The sequence below is a fragment of the Athene cunicularia genome (assembly GCF_003259725.1).
Source record: "Athene cunicularia isolate RWA chromosome 19 unlocalized genomic scaffold, athCun1 chr19_part1, whole genome shotgun sequence".
Taxonomy (NCBI): Eukaryota; Metazoa; Chordata; class Aves; order Strigiformes; family Strigidae; genus Athene; species Athene cunicularia.
In genome coordinates this window covers 239,805-255,856 of record NW_020799124.1, presented here as the reverse complement: position 1 = coordinate 255,856, position 16,052 = coordinate 239,805, and the positions used below count along the sequence as shown (strand labels likewise).

At 47.9% G+C, this 16,052-nt stretch overlaps 1 protein-coding gene across 2 annotated transcripts; it reads right to left on the bottom strand.

Annotated features, from left to right (window-relative positions):
• Positions 1–7,562: 7,562 nt before the first annotated feature.
• Positions 7,563–15,791, bottom strand: XAF1 (XIAP associated factor 1). Of its 2 annotated transcripts, XM_026861889.1 has the most exons (8): positions 15,695–15,791; positions 12,629–12,764; positions 11,552–11,608; positions 10,541–10,790; positions 9,711–9,778; positions 9,128–9,478; positions 8,573–8,642; positions 7,563–7,708 (listed from the first exon to the last, which is right to left on the bottom strand). In XM_026861889.1, the coding sequence occupies exons 1-8, from the start codon at positions 15,724–15,726 to the stop codon at positions 7,668–7,670; spliced, it is 1,005 nt and encodes a 334-aa protein (XP_026717690.1). In that variant the 5' UTR covers positions 15,727–15,791; the 3' UTR covers positions 7,563–7,667. The 2 variants fall into 2 exon arrangements, with proteins under 2 accessions (XP_026717690.1, XP_026717691.1); XM_026861890.1 differs by lacking the exon at positions 8,573–8,642.
• Positions 15,792–16,052: the final 261 nt, after the last annotated feature.

Below are 16,052 nucleotides of genomic sequence, written 5' to 3'. Positions count from 1 at the left end.
GGCCCAGGGCGATCCCAGGCCCCAGAAGGCGGGAGCAGGGCGATCCCAGGCCCAGGGCGATCCCAGGCCCCAGAAGGCGGGAGCAGGGCGATCCCAGGCCCAGGGCGATCCCAGGCCCCAGAAGGCGGGAGCAGGGCGATCCCAGGCCCAGGGCGATCCCAGGCCCCAGAAGGCCGCAGCAGGGCGGGGGCGCAGCGACCACTTCAGGGCCAGGGCACCAACCCACCACCCTCAGGGGAGCATCCACCGAGCTCAGTATTCTGCTCAGAGGGCCCGGTCAGAGAGCAAGGCCATCTCAGACGATTAATAAACAGGTGCTGCATTATCCAGAGACCCCTTTTTGTGATTTTTTTTTTTCAAAGAAGGAACAAAAGAAATAAAACAATTTTTTTAGTGTTGCTTCAAGACAATCTCTATGCAGCTGCAAGTACCTCTGCAGGACAGCCCAAGATGAGAACTAGCTTAGGACTGATCTGTGTACCAGCCACTCCTACTAACCACTGCAAGTTACTTGTAAAAGAGCAATTTCACTCCTCACCTTCACCTCTACTCTGTGTTTCCTCCAATGCTGCATCAGCTCTTCACATTTGCAAGTCATAAGAAGAAATATATTCCCTATTGCTGAAAAGCATCTTTAATATGTTGATAGTGCTGGCACTGGGCTTCACGCTCTGCACAAGAGGCAGGTTACTTCTGTGGAAAATTCCCTGTGAGGTAGTGTAATCTGACCTATTAAAATAACAATCAACTTTGAAGAGGTTTGAGTCTTAGGAATAAGTAACTTCTGGGTGGTAAAGGCAGAACAAACCCTAAGAATCAAGAAGAGATTAAACTGTCATTGCATTTGGTAGAAAGTTTTTTTTGGCACAGAAAATGAACTACTAGAAACAAGTCCATTCACCAACTTTCTCCTCTGAGGAGATGTCTAGAGGTACTAGAGGGAACTGTGCCCTGGTCAAAATTTGATACAGCAGCTGATGATGTTATAACCCCATCCTCCCCCTCTGTGATCTCTGAATATAACACAAAGCATAAAATCTCATTTCCTCGCACTGCCTCCAGTCACGGAAAACCAGTTTTTGATATCTTGTGCAAGCCTGTGGGAGTAGCAGCATCCATTTCACAGAAAGAAAAAGAAGTGACACTTTTCTGTTGAAAGAATAGAGAAGAACAGAAAGATCCTCTCACATACCTGGTGGTCCAAATTTCGCTGCCACGCGTGTGTCACACCGTTGGCTCAGACACGTGGCTCAGGGGATTATACAACAGTTGCAGGATACAGATTTCCACAGCCCACGGGTGAATTTCCTTCTGCTCTGCTGCCCCTGAAAGGTTTGCAATTGCTGGAGGGAGATCCCTCCCTGCCTTAGTCCACTCATTTTTATGGCACAGGGATGAAAGTCGTGAAAGAGGAATTGAGTTGCTCATGCTAACTGCAGCACCCAGCCTACTCTCTCAGCAGCCTGTCTCCTCCTGCCCCTGTCATGACTTGCTAATGGGCTCGATTGAATTGATGCAAATTACAGTCCTTTACTGCCATTATTTTAACCTCTTTTCCACACAGTCCTCAGCACAAGCCTCTCACCACACCAGTGCTCTGGATACAGAGCAGAGATGCCCAGAATTGCACTGAGGTTAAAAGGAGGTGCAACCGCAGACACCAACAGTCAAACTATCCACTGCTGTCTCCAGCTTCAGAGGTCTTTCAACAAACTGAATCTATGACTTTTCAATTCACACGCTCACAGTAATAAATCTCTGATAGCACAGATCATAGGAAGGGCAGCTGAGACAGAGAGGTAGTAGAGGTCATCTAGTCCCTAAGACCGCTTTTCTTTTTCCTGTAACACCTGAAAGCTTCCAGCCCAGCCTCCGCCAGCAGCACCAGCACCCCTCTTCTGTACACAGAACACACTTGCCCAACAAGCACCTCCTCTCCCCAGAAACACCAGAGGAACACCAGTGGCCTCTCAGCCCTTTCACACATCCCCTGTCTCTGCAGGTGGCCAGACCAGCCAGCACCAGGCTCCCCAGCACACCTGCAAACTGGTTTAACCCTGTGCCTGCCAGCAAACAGCACTGGGCTGGCACCTCTTACACCACTTTCCTGACATCAGAGTTTGTGAAATTCCACAGAATGACAATGCTGCCATTTGCTTAACACGCACAGTTAAACCTCCACTGTCTCTGTTGGTCTTTATCAGCATATTACAGCTTTCCTAAACATATGGATTCCATTTTTCAAAAACACTGAAGCACTAAGCAGCTGCATCTCTCCATGCTGTGTTCTGTGTAACTGATAAATCATCTCGTTTATTTCCTCCTTCCTTTACCTAAGAAGGCATCTGCCTTAATGTGGAAAGGACTGGTCTTAGGAAATGTTTGTAGTATTTTTGGTGTGATTCATCAGACATGCAGAGGTGTGCATCTGAGATTCCTTTTGCAGTCAACAGAGAAAACCAGGCACTTCCAGGGCAGTCTGGCTCATTCTAAAGTAAACATCTAAAATGGGCCAGAAGAATCACATCCCAGGGCCCTTGTCGGGTCTGAAAGACCTGAGGTAGTTACAGCACTGCAGCAATCTCCTCTGTAGCCATCAGCAGCTCCAGGTGATTAATCTCACCATGGTCTACTGATTTGCAAATACTGACAAGTTTCTTTCCCCGTTTTTCTCTAGATCTCAACACGTGCACTGCAGCAGAATCAAACGCACTGAAAAGCCTTTTAGGAGACGGTCACATTCTCTGATCCCGGCAGGGTAGCCTGATTTTCTCTTTCCTTCCCCACAGACATGAACACTTACAGGGCAGGCGCCACCTGGGCTCAGCTGCAGGACAGAGTCCCCCATCCGCTCGCTGGAGCCACCCAGTCACGATCTCTGCCTGCGCGGGACCCAGGCGCCGTTGGGGTCCACCCAAGCTGCACTGAGGCTTGGTCTCAGCGTAACTCTGGAGAGGGGTAAGCATATCATTCACCACAGACCTCCAGCTGCCTCTCTCACACTGGTGGGCACTAGTGCCACTCCCCAACAGCCGGTTTGATGACCTTTCCAATACCTATCTCCATGAGCTCACCACGCCTTCACATCATCAGTTACAACCGTTGCCATTATGCTTCACGGTGTGGAAATGAAATGCCACCTTTTCACAGAGCCAAGAAAATCTTACTGAATTTTTCTTCTAAAACCAACCTGACTGACTGGCACGTTTATCAACCTGCTCCCTACCCGCACCTTGCATGGGGCCTGCATCAAGCATTTGCATTAAATTCAAGGAGGAATCTGCCAGCAGCGCTTCAGGAACAAAATGGTGTGGCACATGAGGATACACAGCTATGTATAAGGCTGCGATCCTTTTAACGTGTTCTCCTCTCTTCCAGGGAATAAGATTGTTCTTGACAGCTGTTAATAAGAGCTGATCGAAGTAGCTGTGTTGCATCTGCACACATCCAGACAAAGACGGCACCCAGGCCTGCGGACTGTGGGAAACATGCCTTTCTGAAACCAAAGAAATACACAGCTCTTAAATTACTGGCAGTCACCCAGTTCATTTACTTTTAACACTCAATCTCCCCCACTGTTTACTTGCACTTTACTGCATTTCTTCTGAATTGCTAGGAAAAATGTTCATATACCACAGGAGATGACCAGTCCCATTCATCTGTCTAATAGTTTAGTTTTGGAGGGGTTTTCTAAATAATAAAAAAAGTAGTTGGGCTCAAGTTTCTGCCAAGTTTTATCCCAATGTGACTTGGTGCAAGCAACCCAGAAAACCCCTCACAGCACATGAAGAGCTGTCAGTCATGAGGTACTATGCAGGTTAGTTGGGTATGGGTTTGTAAAAAATACACTGCTTATTTTTTCTTTGAATATGCTGTAGTGGTATGGGGGCCTTGTGTTGGCTCTTAACAGATTACTTTTACCCTCTGGATTATTGAAAATCCACATTCCATAGAAGACAGAAATAAGTACTGAGATCCCACATTGTCCTTTGCAGCAGAATCACTGAGAAGCAGTAGTGGGCAAATCAAAAAATAGGTCATTCAGCTTCCCCCCATCAGCTCACTGCAGGGTATATTGTCAGTTTAATTTCTTCATTTAGTTCCTTCTGCTTCCCATAACACTGCTTTCAAATCACAACAGTATATGGGAGTAGGATGTGCCAGCTGGCTTTGCAAATTTTTGTACACACAAAACTCCTGCCTTCAAATGAGATTAACCTTCAAGCAAAATTAAGACACACACAGCACACAGCATAGTGGAGGAGAAGCACACAGCACCGAGGTGTGTTGAGGTGTGCTTCACTCCGGTATCTCATAGATTTGTATCAAAGTTTTCATTATGACAAAAGATTGGTTTTAAAAAAAATAAAAGTATGGAGAGGCATGTAGGTAAGCTTTTACCAGGGAAGGAAGGTCATACAGAAGTGGATTGTGTCCTGCCACTACTAGAGAATAAAAATGCATCTTGAGCTTCAGGGCAAAACACTGAAATCCCAGCGTGTTTGAAACATCAGCAGAGTTTCAGGAGTATGATGCCATATTCTCTGAGTACCTCTCCTGGTGAGGCTGAGCTTCCTTTTCTTTCTCAGAATTAGAATTTTAATCTGATGATTTTCTGCTTGGTAAATACAACCTATCTGATTTTTTTAAGGAAAGAGACAGTAACAAAACAAATCCTCATTCCCGAGCAGAAGGATTGCACACTTAGCTTCATGGTTTCTCTGGTATCTTCCAGTTCTTTCTCCCAGGGCAAATCTAGGCCAAGCTCTCACAAACTTTGCCTGTTGAACAGGGAAGAGCTCACTGATTCTTTATTGCCATCTAGCGACCAAAGCTGTTTCCACTGTCACACTAAACAATTACAAATCTGGGGAATTTTGAAACCAACGTGATGGTCGTGGTTTAACCCCAGCCCGCAGCTAAACCCCACCCAGCTGCTCGCTCACCCCCCCGGTGGGATGGGGAAGAGAATTGGAAGGGCAAAGGAAAACTCGTGGGTCGAAAGACAGTATAATAGGTAAAGCAAATGCCACGCACACAAGCAAAGCAAAAGGGATTCGTTCTCCTCTTCCGGTGGCAGGCAGGTGCTCAGCCATCCCTGGGACAGCCAGGTTCCATCACAGGTAATGGTGACTTGGGAAGACAAACGCCATCGCTCCAAACATCCCCCATTCCTTCTTCCCCAGCTCCGTGTGCTGAGCTGGACGCTGTATGGCGTGGGACATCCCTGGGGGCAGGGGGTTGGCCATGCCTCCTCCTCACTCCCTGTGCCCCCAGCCGGCCGCTGGCGGGGCGAGAGGCAGAACAGCCCTTGGTGTTGCGCAAGTGCTACCCGGCTGTAACTAACACTGCCCTGTGGTACCAACGCTGCTTTCAGCACAAATCCGAAACACAGACCCATAGTAGCTACTGTGAAGAAAATTAACTCTGTCGAGCCAAAACCGTCATGGAGAGCAGAAGAGAAAGGAGGCTTGCTTCTGCCCCTCGCTGTGCCCACCCACCCGTACCGCTTACGGACGCGCAGGCCTAGGTCCGCGGCAAGCGCAGGCCTCTGCTGCTTCCGCACCATCCTCAGTCTCTGCAGATGAACAGCTCATTCGCCCTCCCTCTAGGGCTCAGCAGGTTGGAAACAGGTCGTTCTGCAAAAACAAATGGCCTTGCTTTGTCCCCGAGGAGCTCACAGTGCTTGGGGACAGTCATCTTGCTGGAGCAGGCGAGTGCAGCACAGCCAAGGACCACGGTAACACCTGCTGTAGCTCCAACAGCCACTTCCTCACCCGAGGAGAAGGAAGGAGTCAGATTGTTTTCAGGATCCTTCAGAGAGGTATTTTAATTTGGCTGGTATGCCTGGGGGACTCTCCTTGCTGAGCCAATCTCTTGTCAGCTGCTCCTAGAGCAGGGTGTGCTGCGGGAGGGCTTGGAGCACTCCAGCCCTCGGACACTTGGCCAGTGGATCTCACTGTCCAGATGCTGTTGTCTTTAACCAGGCTGGGAGCTCGCTGTTACTAATTACTGAACAGTAACAGGACCACGGGCTGTGCAGCTGGGAGTGGATGGATGCGCCAGTGAGGACAGCCCCTGGTTCTTCCCCCCCCCCCGAGCCCCAGACTCTGGCCCTGAGGCAGTTTCAGCTCACCCCAGGACACCGCAGCGTGTGTTTCCCCAGTGAGCCCCTCAGAGGAGCAGAAATACCACTTCTGTGAGAAGGTAGGCCTTGTCCCCAGCACACCCCCACTGAAAAAAACATGTTTTTTTAAGGATAAATCTGTGTTGTGCTCTAAGATAAGTTTTGTGACACCTTTCAGACACAGCCGCTTTGGTCCCCGCCCCGTGGTACGAGGTGTGCCTGGGGCTGCCCCGTGCCGTCAGGCTGAGCACGGGGTTAAGAGTGGAGCTGCCCGTGATAGCAGGGACAGTGCAAGCACTGTCCCTTCCCCTGCCTGTGCCTGCTGGTTTCTTGTCCTGTCTGTGAACTGGGCTGTTTCCAGGTGAAAAGCATCTTCCTCTGCAGCTGGGCAGCAAAGCTTTCAAAGTTTCCTTTCAAATGGAATGAAAATGTTTTCCCGTCTTTCTCTGCATAAAGACTTGGATTGTGGAGCCTGCCCAGTTTGTCTCCAAACTTGTTTTTACACACTGACTGTGGACACTCTTCAGGCTGTGTTATGTTTACCAGCCCTCTTCAAACAGACCTCAAAGAACAACAAAGAGCGAGCTCCTGAAGAGGCCTGGGAAGTCCAGCTTTGCTGGAACCTGCACAGACCCCAAAAATGATTGAGAGAGCTTATGCCTGTGGACATTCAAGTCCATTGCTGTGATGTGTATCAAAGAATAATAAGAATATTAAATTATGTGAAAGTCTAATGAGTGCAGAAGAGGATAAATTGGGCAGTGATGCAGCTTTAACGCATGTGCTTTCACAGCCCTTTCCTCTGCCCCCAAATACAGAAAATTCTGTTTCAGAGGACCACATTCAATGTTAGACCTGCTTACCAGAGATCAGAACAGTTTTTTTAAAGCTTAAAATAATCCTCAGTGAGAGCATTGTCCTAGACTATGTTTGCAAATCCCTCCCTAAACATGCTCAGAGCACTCCTGCACTTCGCCAGACGTCAGGGACAGGAGGGGTGAAGCTCTGTGCTCCCGCCCACCGAGCAGTGGCATCGGGTCCAGGGTAAAGAGGCCTGAACGCCTGTCGGAAAGGCAGCTGGTCCCTACGGTCACTGCTGGAGGTGAAGGGAGCCCCAGCAGTTACCAGCGCTTGCCAGGCTGCAGAACCAGCTGCTGCCACGAGCCCAGTGGCTCCAAGCCTGGCAGCCCCTCTTCTGGGAAGGCCCACGGGTGCACTTCAGCTCAGTCCTGCCCGTACAGACGTGACTGAGATACGTCCTGAAGAACGCTAAAGGTCTCAGTAAGGGCAAGGGAGATGGGTGGAAAAAGTAGATTCCTAGGGTGAGGTTACACAGAAATATTTGAGTGACAACAGCTGTTGAGCCCCCATCATTTTTGCAGTTTTCAGGTGAAACCTTTTAAATACCTTTTAATAAAATCTGAATCACTCTTTGTTCTCAATCCAGAGCAGCAAGTTACTTTAATGTGTCAATCAAGCAATCATGCTTTCAGCATATTTTGCTAAAGCTGAGCTGAAGCTTCAATCTGAAGATGTGCCTCTATTTCCAGGTTAAATCAAGAGCGCTGTCAAAAGAGTCTTCTGTAAAATAAACAAAGCCCGGTTAGCAGTGTTTCTGAAGTTTCAGTTTTACAGCTTTCCTGTGTCATCACTCAGCTGAACAATATTAAAAAACCACAGTGCAAATCAAATAATCTGTGTAATTACCATGTACTTACTTTTATTTCAAGGCTAGAGTCCTGTAATTCAAAACTAGACAAACCCCTTCCTTCTCACTTTCATGCTTTTTCTCTTTGATTTACCAGGGGAGGAAGGTTTTGCAGAGAGAAGTAATACCTCATTTACTGAACCAAGCAGAACAACTGCTTTCAGTTTCACTTAATTAATTGGCTGAAATGATCCTGCTTAGGAATTGAAAAGCAGAGCAGGATGTTAGCAAGGAGAGACCTGTTCAGATTCACAGCCTGTCTGGGACAGTGTGAGGAGAGACTTACTTACTGCTTGTGGATCAGTGCAGTTCAGCTGGAGGTATTGTCTGGCATAATTATAGCAGTGCTTCTACTGAAAATGCAATTTTTACTATAGAGAAAAAGTGATTTTACTTCCTGTTTTCTGAAAGTATTCTTTAGTCTGCGTCTGGTGCTGGAGCAGGCAACCTGGGCAGAACATCTGTGGAATGTTTAGAGCCGGTCCCCGCTTGCAGCAGGAGGGCACCGCCTGCCGACAGCAGCCTGGCCCGAGGGCACGCTCTTAGTCCGGCCCAGGCAGCGCTCTCTTAACGCAGCCTCGCGGACCTGCTGTGTGGTCGAATCTAAAGAGCTGTGAGATATTCTGAATATTAGCTTTCCCAGATGCATTTCCTCCGTGAAATAGCCCGTTGTTCCTATTAACCCAGTGTAGAATGCCCTGAATGGTGAATTCTAAATTTCTGAAATTCTGCAGTACCTTTTTCTCCATGGCTTGATTTTTGTTTCATCCTAGCGTTTTTTAAAGATGTCAGACGCAGGCATTTGATCTAGAAAAATAAGTAACAGTCATATCAGAGGAGAATTTAACATCATATTCAGTGTGCAATTGTATTCAGTAGGGAGGCAGCCGGGCCCCTTTATTGGATGGAGGTTATCTAGAGCTCCATCTCTGATGCAGCTGAGATACAATCATACTGTTTGCTTAGCAGGAACAGTTTCAGCCTTCAATAGGTAAGGACAGTTGCTGAAGGCTTTCCACGATTTGATCTTAAACTTATTGGCTTGAATCATGATTATTATTTTCCTACAACTCAAGAAAACTATAGGCAATGGATCTTGTTTGTGTAGATGTGAGCATAAACAGTCAATGGAATTAACAGATTCCGTGCGTTCCAGAGAGCGTGGCCATGGCTGACGTGTCAGGGAACTGTGGAACCCCCAAAGGGGCACTGGGACAGCGCAGGGCAAGCAGTGACTCTGCAGAGACAGCCCTTCATGTGCAGGAGGTCGTGTCTGGTGTGTGACTCCTCACCTCGTGTTTCCAAAGGGTTGGCAGCGGCAGGAGAATGTTGCAATGGGCACAGGTTGCCAGCATGTCAAACGACTGGGCGTCTGTCAGAGCTTGAGGTGAGGTGGAAAGTCCCCCGCTTGCAGGAGAGGGAGAGCCAACCTTTTTGTTCTTTGGGGGTTTAAGCGAGGTTTTGGAGGTCAGTCGCTGACCCCCTTCTTTGCCTTTGGGACGGACAACTTTCCACGCCATCGCATTCTCAGAGTGGGAAGAGGGGGCCAGGGAGGAAGAAGGCTGTGGTGCGTCACTGCTGAGTTCTGAAGTTGACTGGCCAGCAAGAACTTCTGTCAGCTTGTGGGCCACACCACATTCACTCTGTTAAAAGAGAGCACGTGTAACAGGGAGAAGAGTGGCATTACAGTGGTGAGGTATGTTCTGCCCGGCTACTCACCATGGTGCCTCACATGAATACACTCTATCATGAAACTGTAGTTTGAAGGGCCAGGACACACTGCCCTTCCTTACCTAATGTATAGTTTTTCAGAGAAATAACCTGGCTGGAAGTTAAGCACAGACCATGCTCTTGTTCAGTTTCAAATGTGCTTACCAGGTGCTGGGAGTACTGGTCATCTGGAAATGACTTATTGCACTTCTGACAAAGACTGCCACCAGTACCTTCAGGAGGAGAAATATGGAGAGAAACACAGTACTAACATGGGTCATGTAGACAGGCTGCTCAGATCCACTTACGGTCCCTGGTTCTAGAGACACAAAATGCTGATTCTACTGGTCAAGAAGGAATTAGAGCTGTCACAACATTTTGCTTTTGGCACCACTCAAAACCAACCCACTGTCCGTTCTCGCAAGCTTCGGGATATTTGGAATTCCACTCCAGCCCCATGTTTTGTGGCTTAAGATGCTTCACGCCTACCCTGGCCCAGCTAATTCTGTTGCTAGGGGTTTTGCTCTAGTTTATTTTGCCAACCACTGCACCTACTGCTGCCTGTTCTTTTCTGAAACCGTTGACAGGATTCATGAATTTTTTTGTCTTGATGTACTCTGTCCAATACCTTAGGCCTTATAAAGCTGTTCTCAACTCCAAGATACCACAGTATGCATCACTGGCTTTATATATAAGTAGGAGGAAATTCTAAATCACATTTTCTCCTGCATGACAAATAGAAAGAGGAAGGAATTTTGCTTTCAAGATATAAGGGAGGCATAAAGAATGTGACCAATGAGCTACCAACCAGTGGAACCACTCTGGCTTTCCAATAACCAGCATAATAGAAAGCAACATTTGGCCTTTTCACCGTGCTTGGTTAAACTACAATCCCCTCCAGCCTGGATAGCTGAGAACTGTAGAGAAGGCAGGGGAATTTTCACTGAGATTTAACAGAACTGACCCAGTCTGTGACAATGAGGAATTTTGCTTACCAGTGGGGGAACTAAATGTCTTGGTGGATGCTTCACTGGTTTGAAAGTTCACATCCTTATTATAGGGCAGACTGCTGTTCTGACAAATCTCCTTGTGTTTGTTCCAGTCTTTGTACATGATGTATTTGTTACACGCCCAACACTTCTCTGTTCGGCTGGCGCAGGTGTTCAGGTGTTCCTGCAGCTTGTTGAAGGGCATTTCAAGCTCACAGATCTCGCATTTTATCACTCGTTGTTGGCATTCCTTGGTCTGCACGTGAATAGAGGAGATTATTGCAAATTTTCTATCAATACTAAAAGAGAGCACTGGGTGAGAGCAGTGATTGACTATTTAAGAATGCCCTCCTTGAGGGGTACCTACACAACCCCAGGCAGGCTTAGCTGTATTAGGAGTTTGCCTATCTAGGTTGTCTTTAATTTAGGATGTTTTAGGCAATAAAGGGCAAAATGGGAATCAATTGCAGTGAAAATGTTCTGTGTCAGTACAGGTTAGTGACAGAGCACAAGCCCACCTAGAAAATTCCCAACTGCAGCTACCACCACTGAGGAAGCCCACCGTGTCTGCACTGCTCTGGGCCCCTGGACTGGCGAGCCCATGGCTAGCACGGACAGGCTGCTCGCACTGCCCCGCTCGTCCGTCTGTCTGTCTCCCCCTTAGCTGTTCCCTTGACTTCACTTTGTACAGCCACCCCTTTGGAAAAGCAGGTAACGTGAGTGTGGGGGCAGGAGGGAAATGTCTTTGAAAAGCTCTCAGAGAACAGCAGCTTGAGGTGCCAAGGCTGAGAAAGTCATAGATTATCTCCTGGAGCAGACAGTCCCATCACAACTAGAGGGGCAGCCACCATGGGATATACTTACTTACAAGGGGGAAAAGGTACATCAAAACACTGCAGCTGGTGAGAGGTTTAAGTCTCATTTACAAGTTTTTGCTGTTGAGCCCCTCAGCGTGACTCCTGGTGTCTGGTCAGAGGGTCAGCCTAGAAGGTGAAGAGAACTGCCCACCACACGTACCTCGTGATGCTCCAGCTGCTGCTGCTGCATGCTCTGGTGACAGAGCTTACACCTGGCCTGTGAGCGAAACATACAGCGGGTCACTGGGGGCATGGGAGGGTGGCTAGTGCTTTCACATGTCAGCACAGCTTCAGGCTGCTGGGGTGATCCTCCTGGTGTTTTCATCCCAATCACTGGCAAGTTGTTGGTGACTTACTGTTTCTGTGTAAGGCCTGAGCTGTGTTGATGAGATTTTGAGGAAAACAGATACCTGATTCTGCAGGAAGCTGTCATTCTGTGCGAGGACACAGCTCTCAAAGGTGTCCATGTGAAATGCAAAGGTTGTCGGGTTAAACCGCGACAGATGTGAAATAAAGAATGTGTATTCAAAATTTTGACTGAGGTTTAACTTAAAAGTAAAGGTCTGATATTGTCAGTCTAAATTATAACAGCCCCTCTGAAAACACAGCCAGTATGCTGTTTTCTACAGGTTTGCCATGAAAGCTACTCCTGTTCTGTTAAGTAACTGACATCAGTGGAATTGCTAAAACAATAAAACTAGTAGGCCAGACTACAAAGCCATGCCTGAGTATTCGTGTGTCACCATAGTACCTCTAGCTACAGGGTTCCTAATGCTTTACTAAAAATGCTATTGCCTTGCTATAGGAAGAGCTGATGAATTTACTCCACCAGTTCAGTTCTGTTAAAAAAGTGCACTGATGTCATAGCTTTGTACAGGTGAGGTTTATGTCAGATCAGGCACGGTCTGTCTTCCTCTAACCAAACCATTTAACTTGCAGGCTCTGGCTAACTCACAAGCACTGGGAGCATTTTCTCCATACCTGATCTGTAATTTGTACTGCTGAGGAACCACAGTGGAAGCTCTATTCTCTTAAGCTGAGTGTGTGATAAGATCAAAAGGTGCTGTAACCAGGCCTGAAGGGTCACGTCAGACCCTTAGAGATTTCCTGGTGAAACAATTACGGAAGTTCAGATCTAGTTACTATAGGGCACAGAGCCATGAACATACTACTTCAGGGCTGGCAGAGCTTTTTGCAGTTTGCAAGAAAACCCTGAAGAACATGTAGCATTCCTCACCTGCTTGTGTGCTTCCATTTGATGGTCTTTGATATCCTTTTGGGCAACTGGTTCATCACATTCTGAACAGAGAGTGAGAAACCGCAAGCAGTGGGCCTCGTGGAGAGAGAAGTTGGCAGCAGACACATCTCGTTTACTACCGAGCACACAGACGAGAAAGAGAGGAGAGTAAATGAGCTGGTGTGGTGGGCTGACCCTGGCCCAGCAGCCAAGCACCCACAGAGCTGCTCATTCACCACCATCCCACCACACAGAATGGAAGTGAGAAAATTTGTAAGGAGTGGTGAAGACAGTTTAATACTTGAAGGAAGGGGAGGGGACAAGTGAAGGCAATGACATCATTCACCACCTCCCACAGGCATACCTATGCCCAGCCTGTCTTTGAACAACAGCCACCTTGGGAGTGAAAAAAGCGACCTCAACCCTCCTCTTCTTCTAACGCAGTTTTATTCCTGAGCATAAGGTTATACAGCATGGAATATCTTTGGTCAGTTGGGGTCAGCTGCCCCAGCTGTGTCCCTTCACAAACTCCTGCTCATCTCCAGCTTACTCGCTGCGGCAGCAGAGTAGGGAAAAAGAGAAAACCTTGATGATGTGCAAGCATTGTTCAGCAAAAGCCAAACATTGGTGTGTTATCAGCACTGGTTTAGACACAGATCCAAAACACAGCACCATAGGGGCTGCTGCAAAGAGAATTAACTCCATCCCAGCCAGACCCAGTACAACTGGTTACAATTCAACTGGTTTGTCCCTAAAAACTAGAAATAAGTATTTGGCTTTCCAGTTCATCTTAATGAGACATTTAGAGACTGGATTCCATTACTCGTTCTGTTCTGCCGATTTACCAGGAATGCTTCTGAAAGGGACAGGGCAGTTACTGGAGATCTCTGCTGTATTTGTCCAACAACTGCTTCAGGAAGAGCTCTGGCTCTTGTTTACAGATGTGGAAAGAAAAGCAGGGCCCCTCCCCTGGGTATCATCTGAGGCATCACAAGACTGACAGCTCTTTGGCTCCCTGTGGACACATTTAAGGCAGCCCAGCAGCTGCTCTGTTCAGGTGAAGGCTGCCTCTGAGCTGGTACACAGATGCTCAGTGGGCTCAGGAAGAGCCACTTCAGTTTGCCTGGGAAAACACTTATTTGATTTTAATAACTGATGTGTTCACAACATTAGTGACAAGAATTGAGTTCAACAAAGCTTGGGTAAGACCTCCTGAAGCAGATTCAGTTGCAAACCTTAGGCAGTGTAAAACTCCTGTTGCTCCCCTTGACACAGCCTGGGATGACTGAGTGGGCACCAGCTTATTTGCTGGCTTCTGCCAGCAGGGCCTGGGCCCTGGTCCCCCAGGGCCCGTCTCAGGATGCCTGCCTCACTGCCCCCCACGTCCTCCAGAGACACCAGTGGAGAGGTGGGGTGCACCCCTGTCACCTGTACCGTGGGGGGCCCAGGGCCCTGGGGCAGGTGGTACTGATGCCTGACACAGAAGAGTGATGGTTCTTGGGACACGGCAGCTGGAGGCAAGCCCAGGCCACCTCGCTGGCCTGCGAGAGCAGGAGGGCTCCTGAAAGGACACCAACGCTGCCAGCTCTGCTGCTGCCACCTGTGAGGCAGAATACCTGATGCCATTTGGACTTTCTGCACTAGTCTTTGTTCCAAACCCTGCCATTGTGTCTGGGCCACAGAACCAGTCTGCCCAATTGTTGGGGGAGGCAGCAGGTCTGCCGAGTGCCTGACTGACAGAGAACAGTGTGACCTTGACCAGCTTGTTGTGTACCCCTGAGCAGCTGGAAAAGTCCCAGAGGAGCGCTGTGTCAGCCTGAGAAAGGAACTGAAGATAAGGAGAAAGAAGAAAAATACTGTGTTTGTCAGACACCCGAACAGTGGGGGATTTTAAGAAAAGTAGCCAATAAAGTAATAGACAAACAGCCATGTAACCAATGAGAATGATGTATGGATGAAAGGATCAAGTATATAAGATATGAGAGGAGCAATAAAGATGGCTATTCTGCTGCAAAAACATCGTCGTGTCCGTGACACCCAACATATCTGCTGGTGACTTAAATGTGGAGGGAATGGCCAGGATGAGGCTACATTAATTACAAACAGCCCAGCCCCAAGACAGAGCAGCCACAGCAGAAAAGCCCTGGGGCAGTGAGCTCTTCTGTCTCAGAGAATGTAAACTGCCTCAAGAAAATCTGCTTTAGATGTGAGGAGAAGCTTCCTCATGATCATGATAGATAAACAGGGGAATGGATTTCCTGTGGAAATGTGTGATCTCAGTCGCCAGTTTTTAAAAATTTGTTAGAGGCATATCAGAAGTTTTAGGCAAAATAGCTCTGCCAAGGAGCCTGATCAGTGTGCAGCAACTGCTTTACTCAAAGCACCCCCTACAACCTTTTAGAACATAATGCACAGGCTCTCTTTGTGCAAGCCTAAGCATTGGTTTTCCTTTGTGACCAAATAAAAGCGAGGCTAAGCTCATGTTTAACCTTTCTAGGTTTGACTTTTTTTTTTTTTTTTAAATTGTAGTGCCTCACTGTCTTTGTTCATGTAATTTGCCCAATGGCCTACCTACTAGTTGAGACACACCAAGCTATGCTCTCCTCACGGCCCCTTCCAGTCTTCTGTTCTATGAGAGATGTCCAATTACCCTGAAAAAATAGTATTTCATCACTGAACTTCAAATATAGCAACAGAAAGAAACATCAGCCACAGGGGGGAACTGAGGCAGCTGCTGGGTTTGGCATGGTCCGTGAATGGACAACTCTGCCAGACACTGCAAAATTGCCCAAAGTGGTATTAAGTAAAAAGAGAACAAGCAGCATGGGAGAGGGCTATGGAAGAAACCTCTCCACAGCAAGGTAGCAAGAAAGCTACTGTGTGAGATGTGAAAATGCATACAAAATACTTTCGTTTACTACTCAGTGGCTAGTGTACACCCCTCCTGCAGTGCAGTTCTTCCTCTTCTCCCCGTTACAGGAAATCTAAATAACATTAAGGAAAATCCTAGAACACTCTTGAAATCCCCACACTTTGTAGAGGTTGAGAGGGAGAAAGATCTCTTACCAGTTTTTGCAGAACTTGCTCTCTTCTGTCATTATTTTTCTTTTTGTTCTGCTGGATATCCTTTCTTCTAAGAGCAGAGAGGAAAAAAAAACGAAACTGAAAGCCTCTGTTGCAGTAACTCCACCCTAAACAGCTGCCTAGCCAACAATTCTTTAAAGGAGAAACAGCCCCATTGCCAGGCAAGTATTGGTGCGAGTTCCACGCACAGATCAGTTTGCTCGTCCTTAGAGGAGCTATGCCGGTTTCCGTGTTCCCAGCTCAGTTTAATTTGCAGTCGCCGCCCGAGGCGCTGTGGAGGAGGTGTCCTCTGCCCCGGCAGCAGGGCTGCCTGGCCCGCCCGGCCTCGGCCCCCAGGGCC

Bases quoted from the DNA above. Each gene is read 5' to 3' on its own strand.
- XAF1 (XM_026861889.1), bottom strand. From the start codon at position 15,726: ATGACAGAAGAGAGCAAGTTCTGCAAAAACTG. The intron at 12,765-15,694 runs GTAAGAGATCTT...TGTGCTCGGTAG, and splicing joins AGCAAGTTCTGCAAAAACTG to TAAACGAGATGTGTCTGCTG. The intron at 9,779-10,540 runs GTAAGCAAAATT...CTCCTCCTGAAG, and splicing joins GACATTTAGTTCCCCCACTG to GTACTGGTGGCAGTCTTTGT.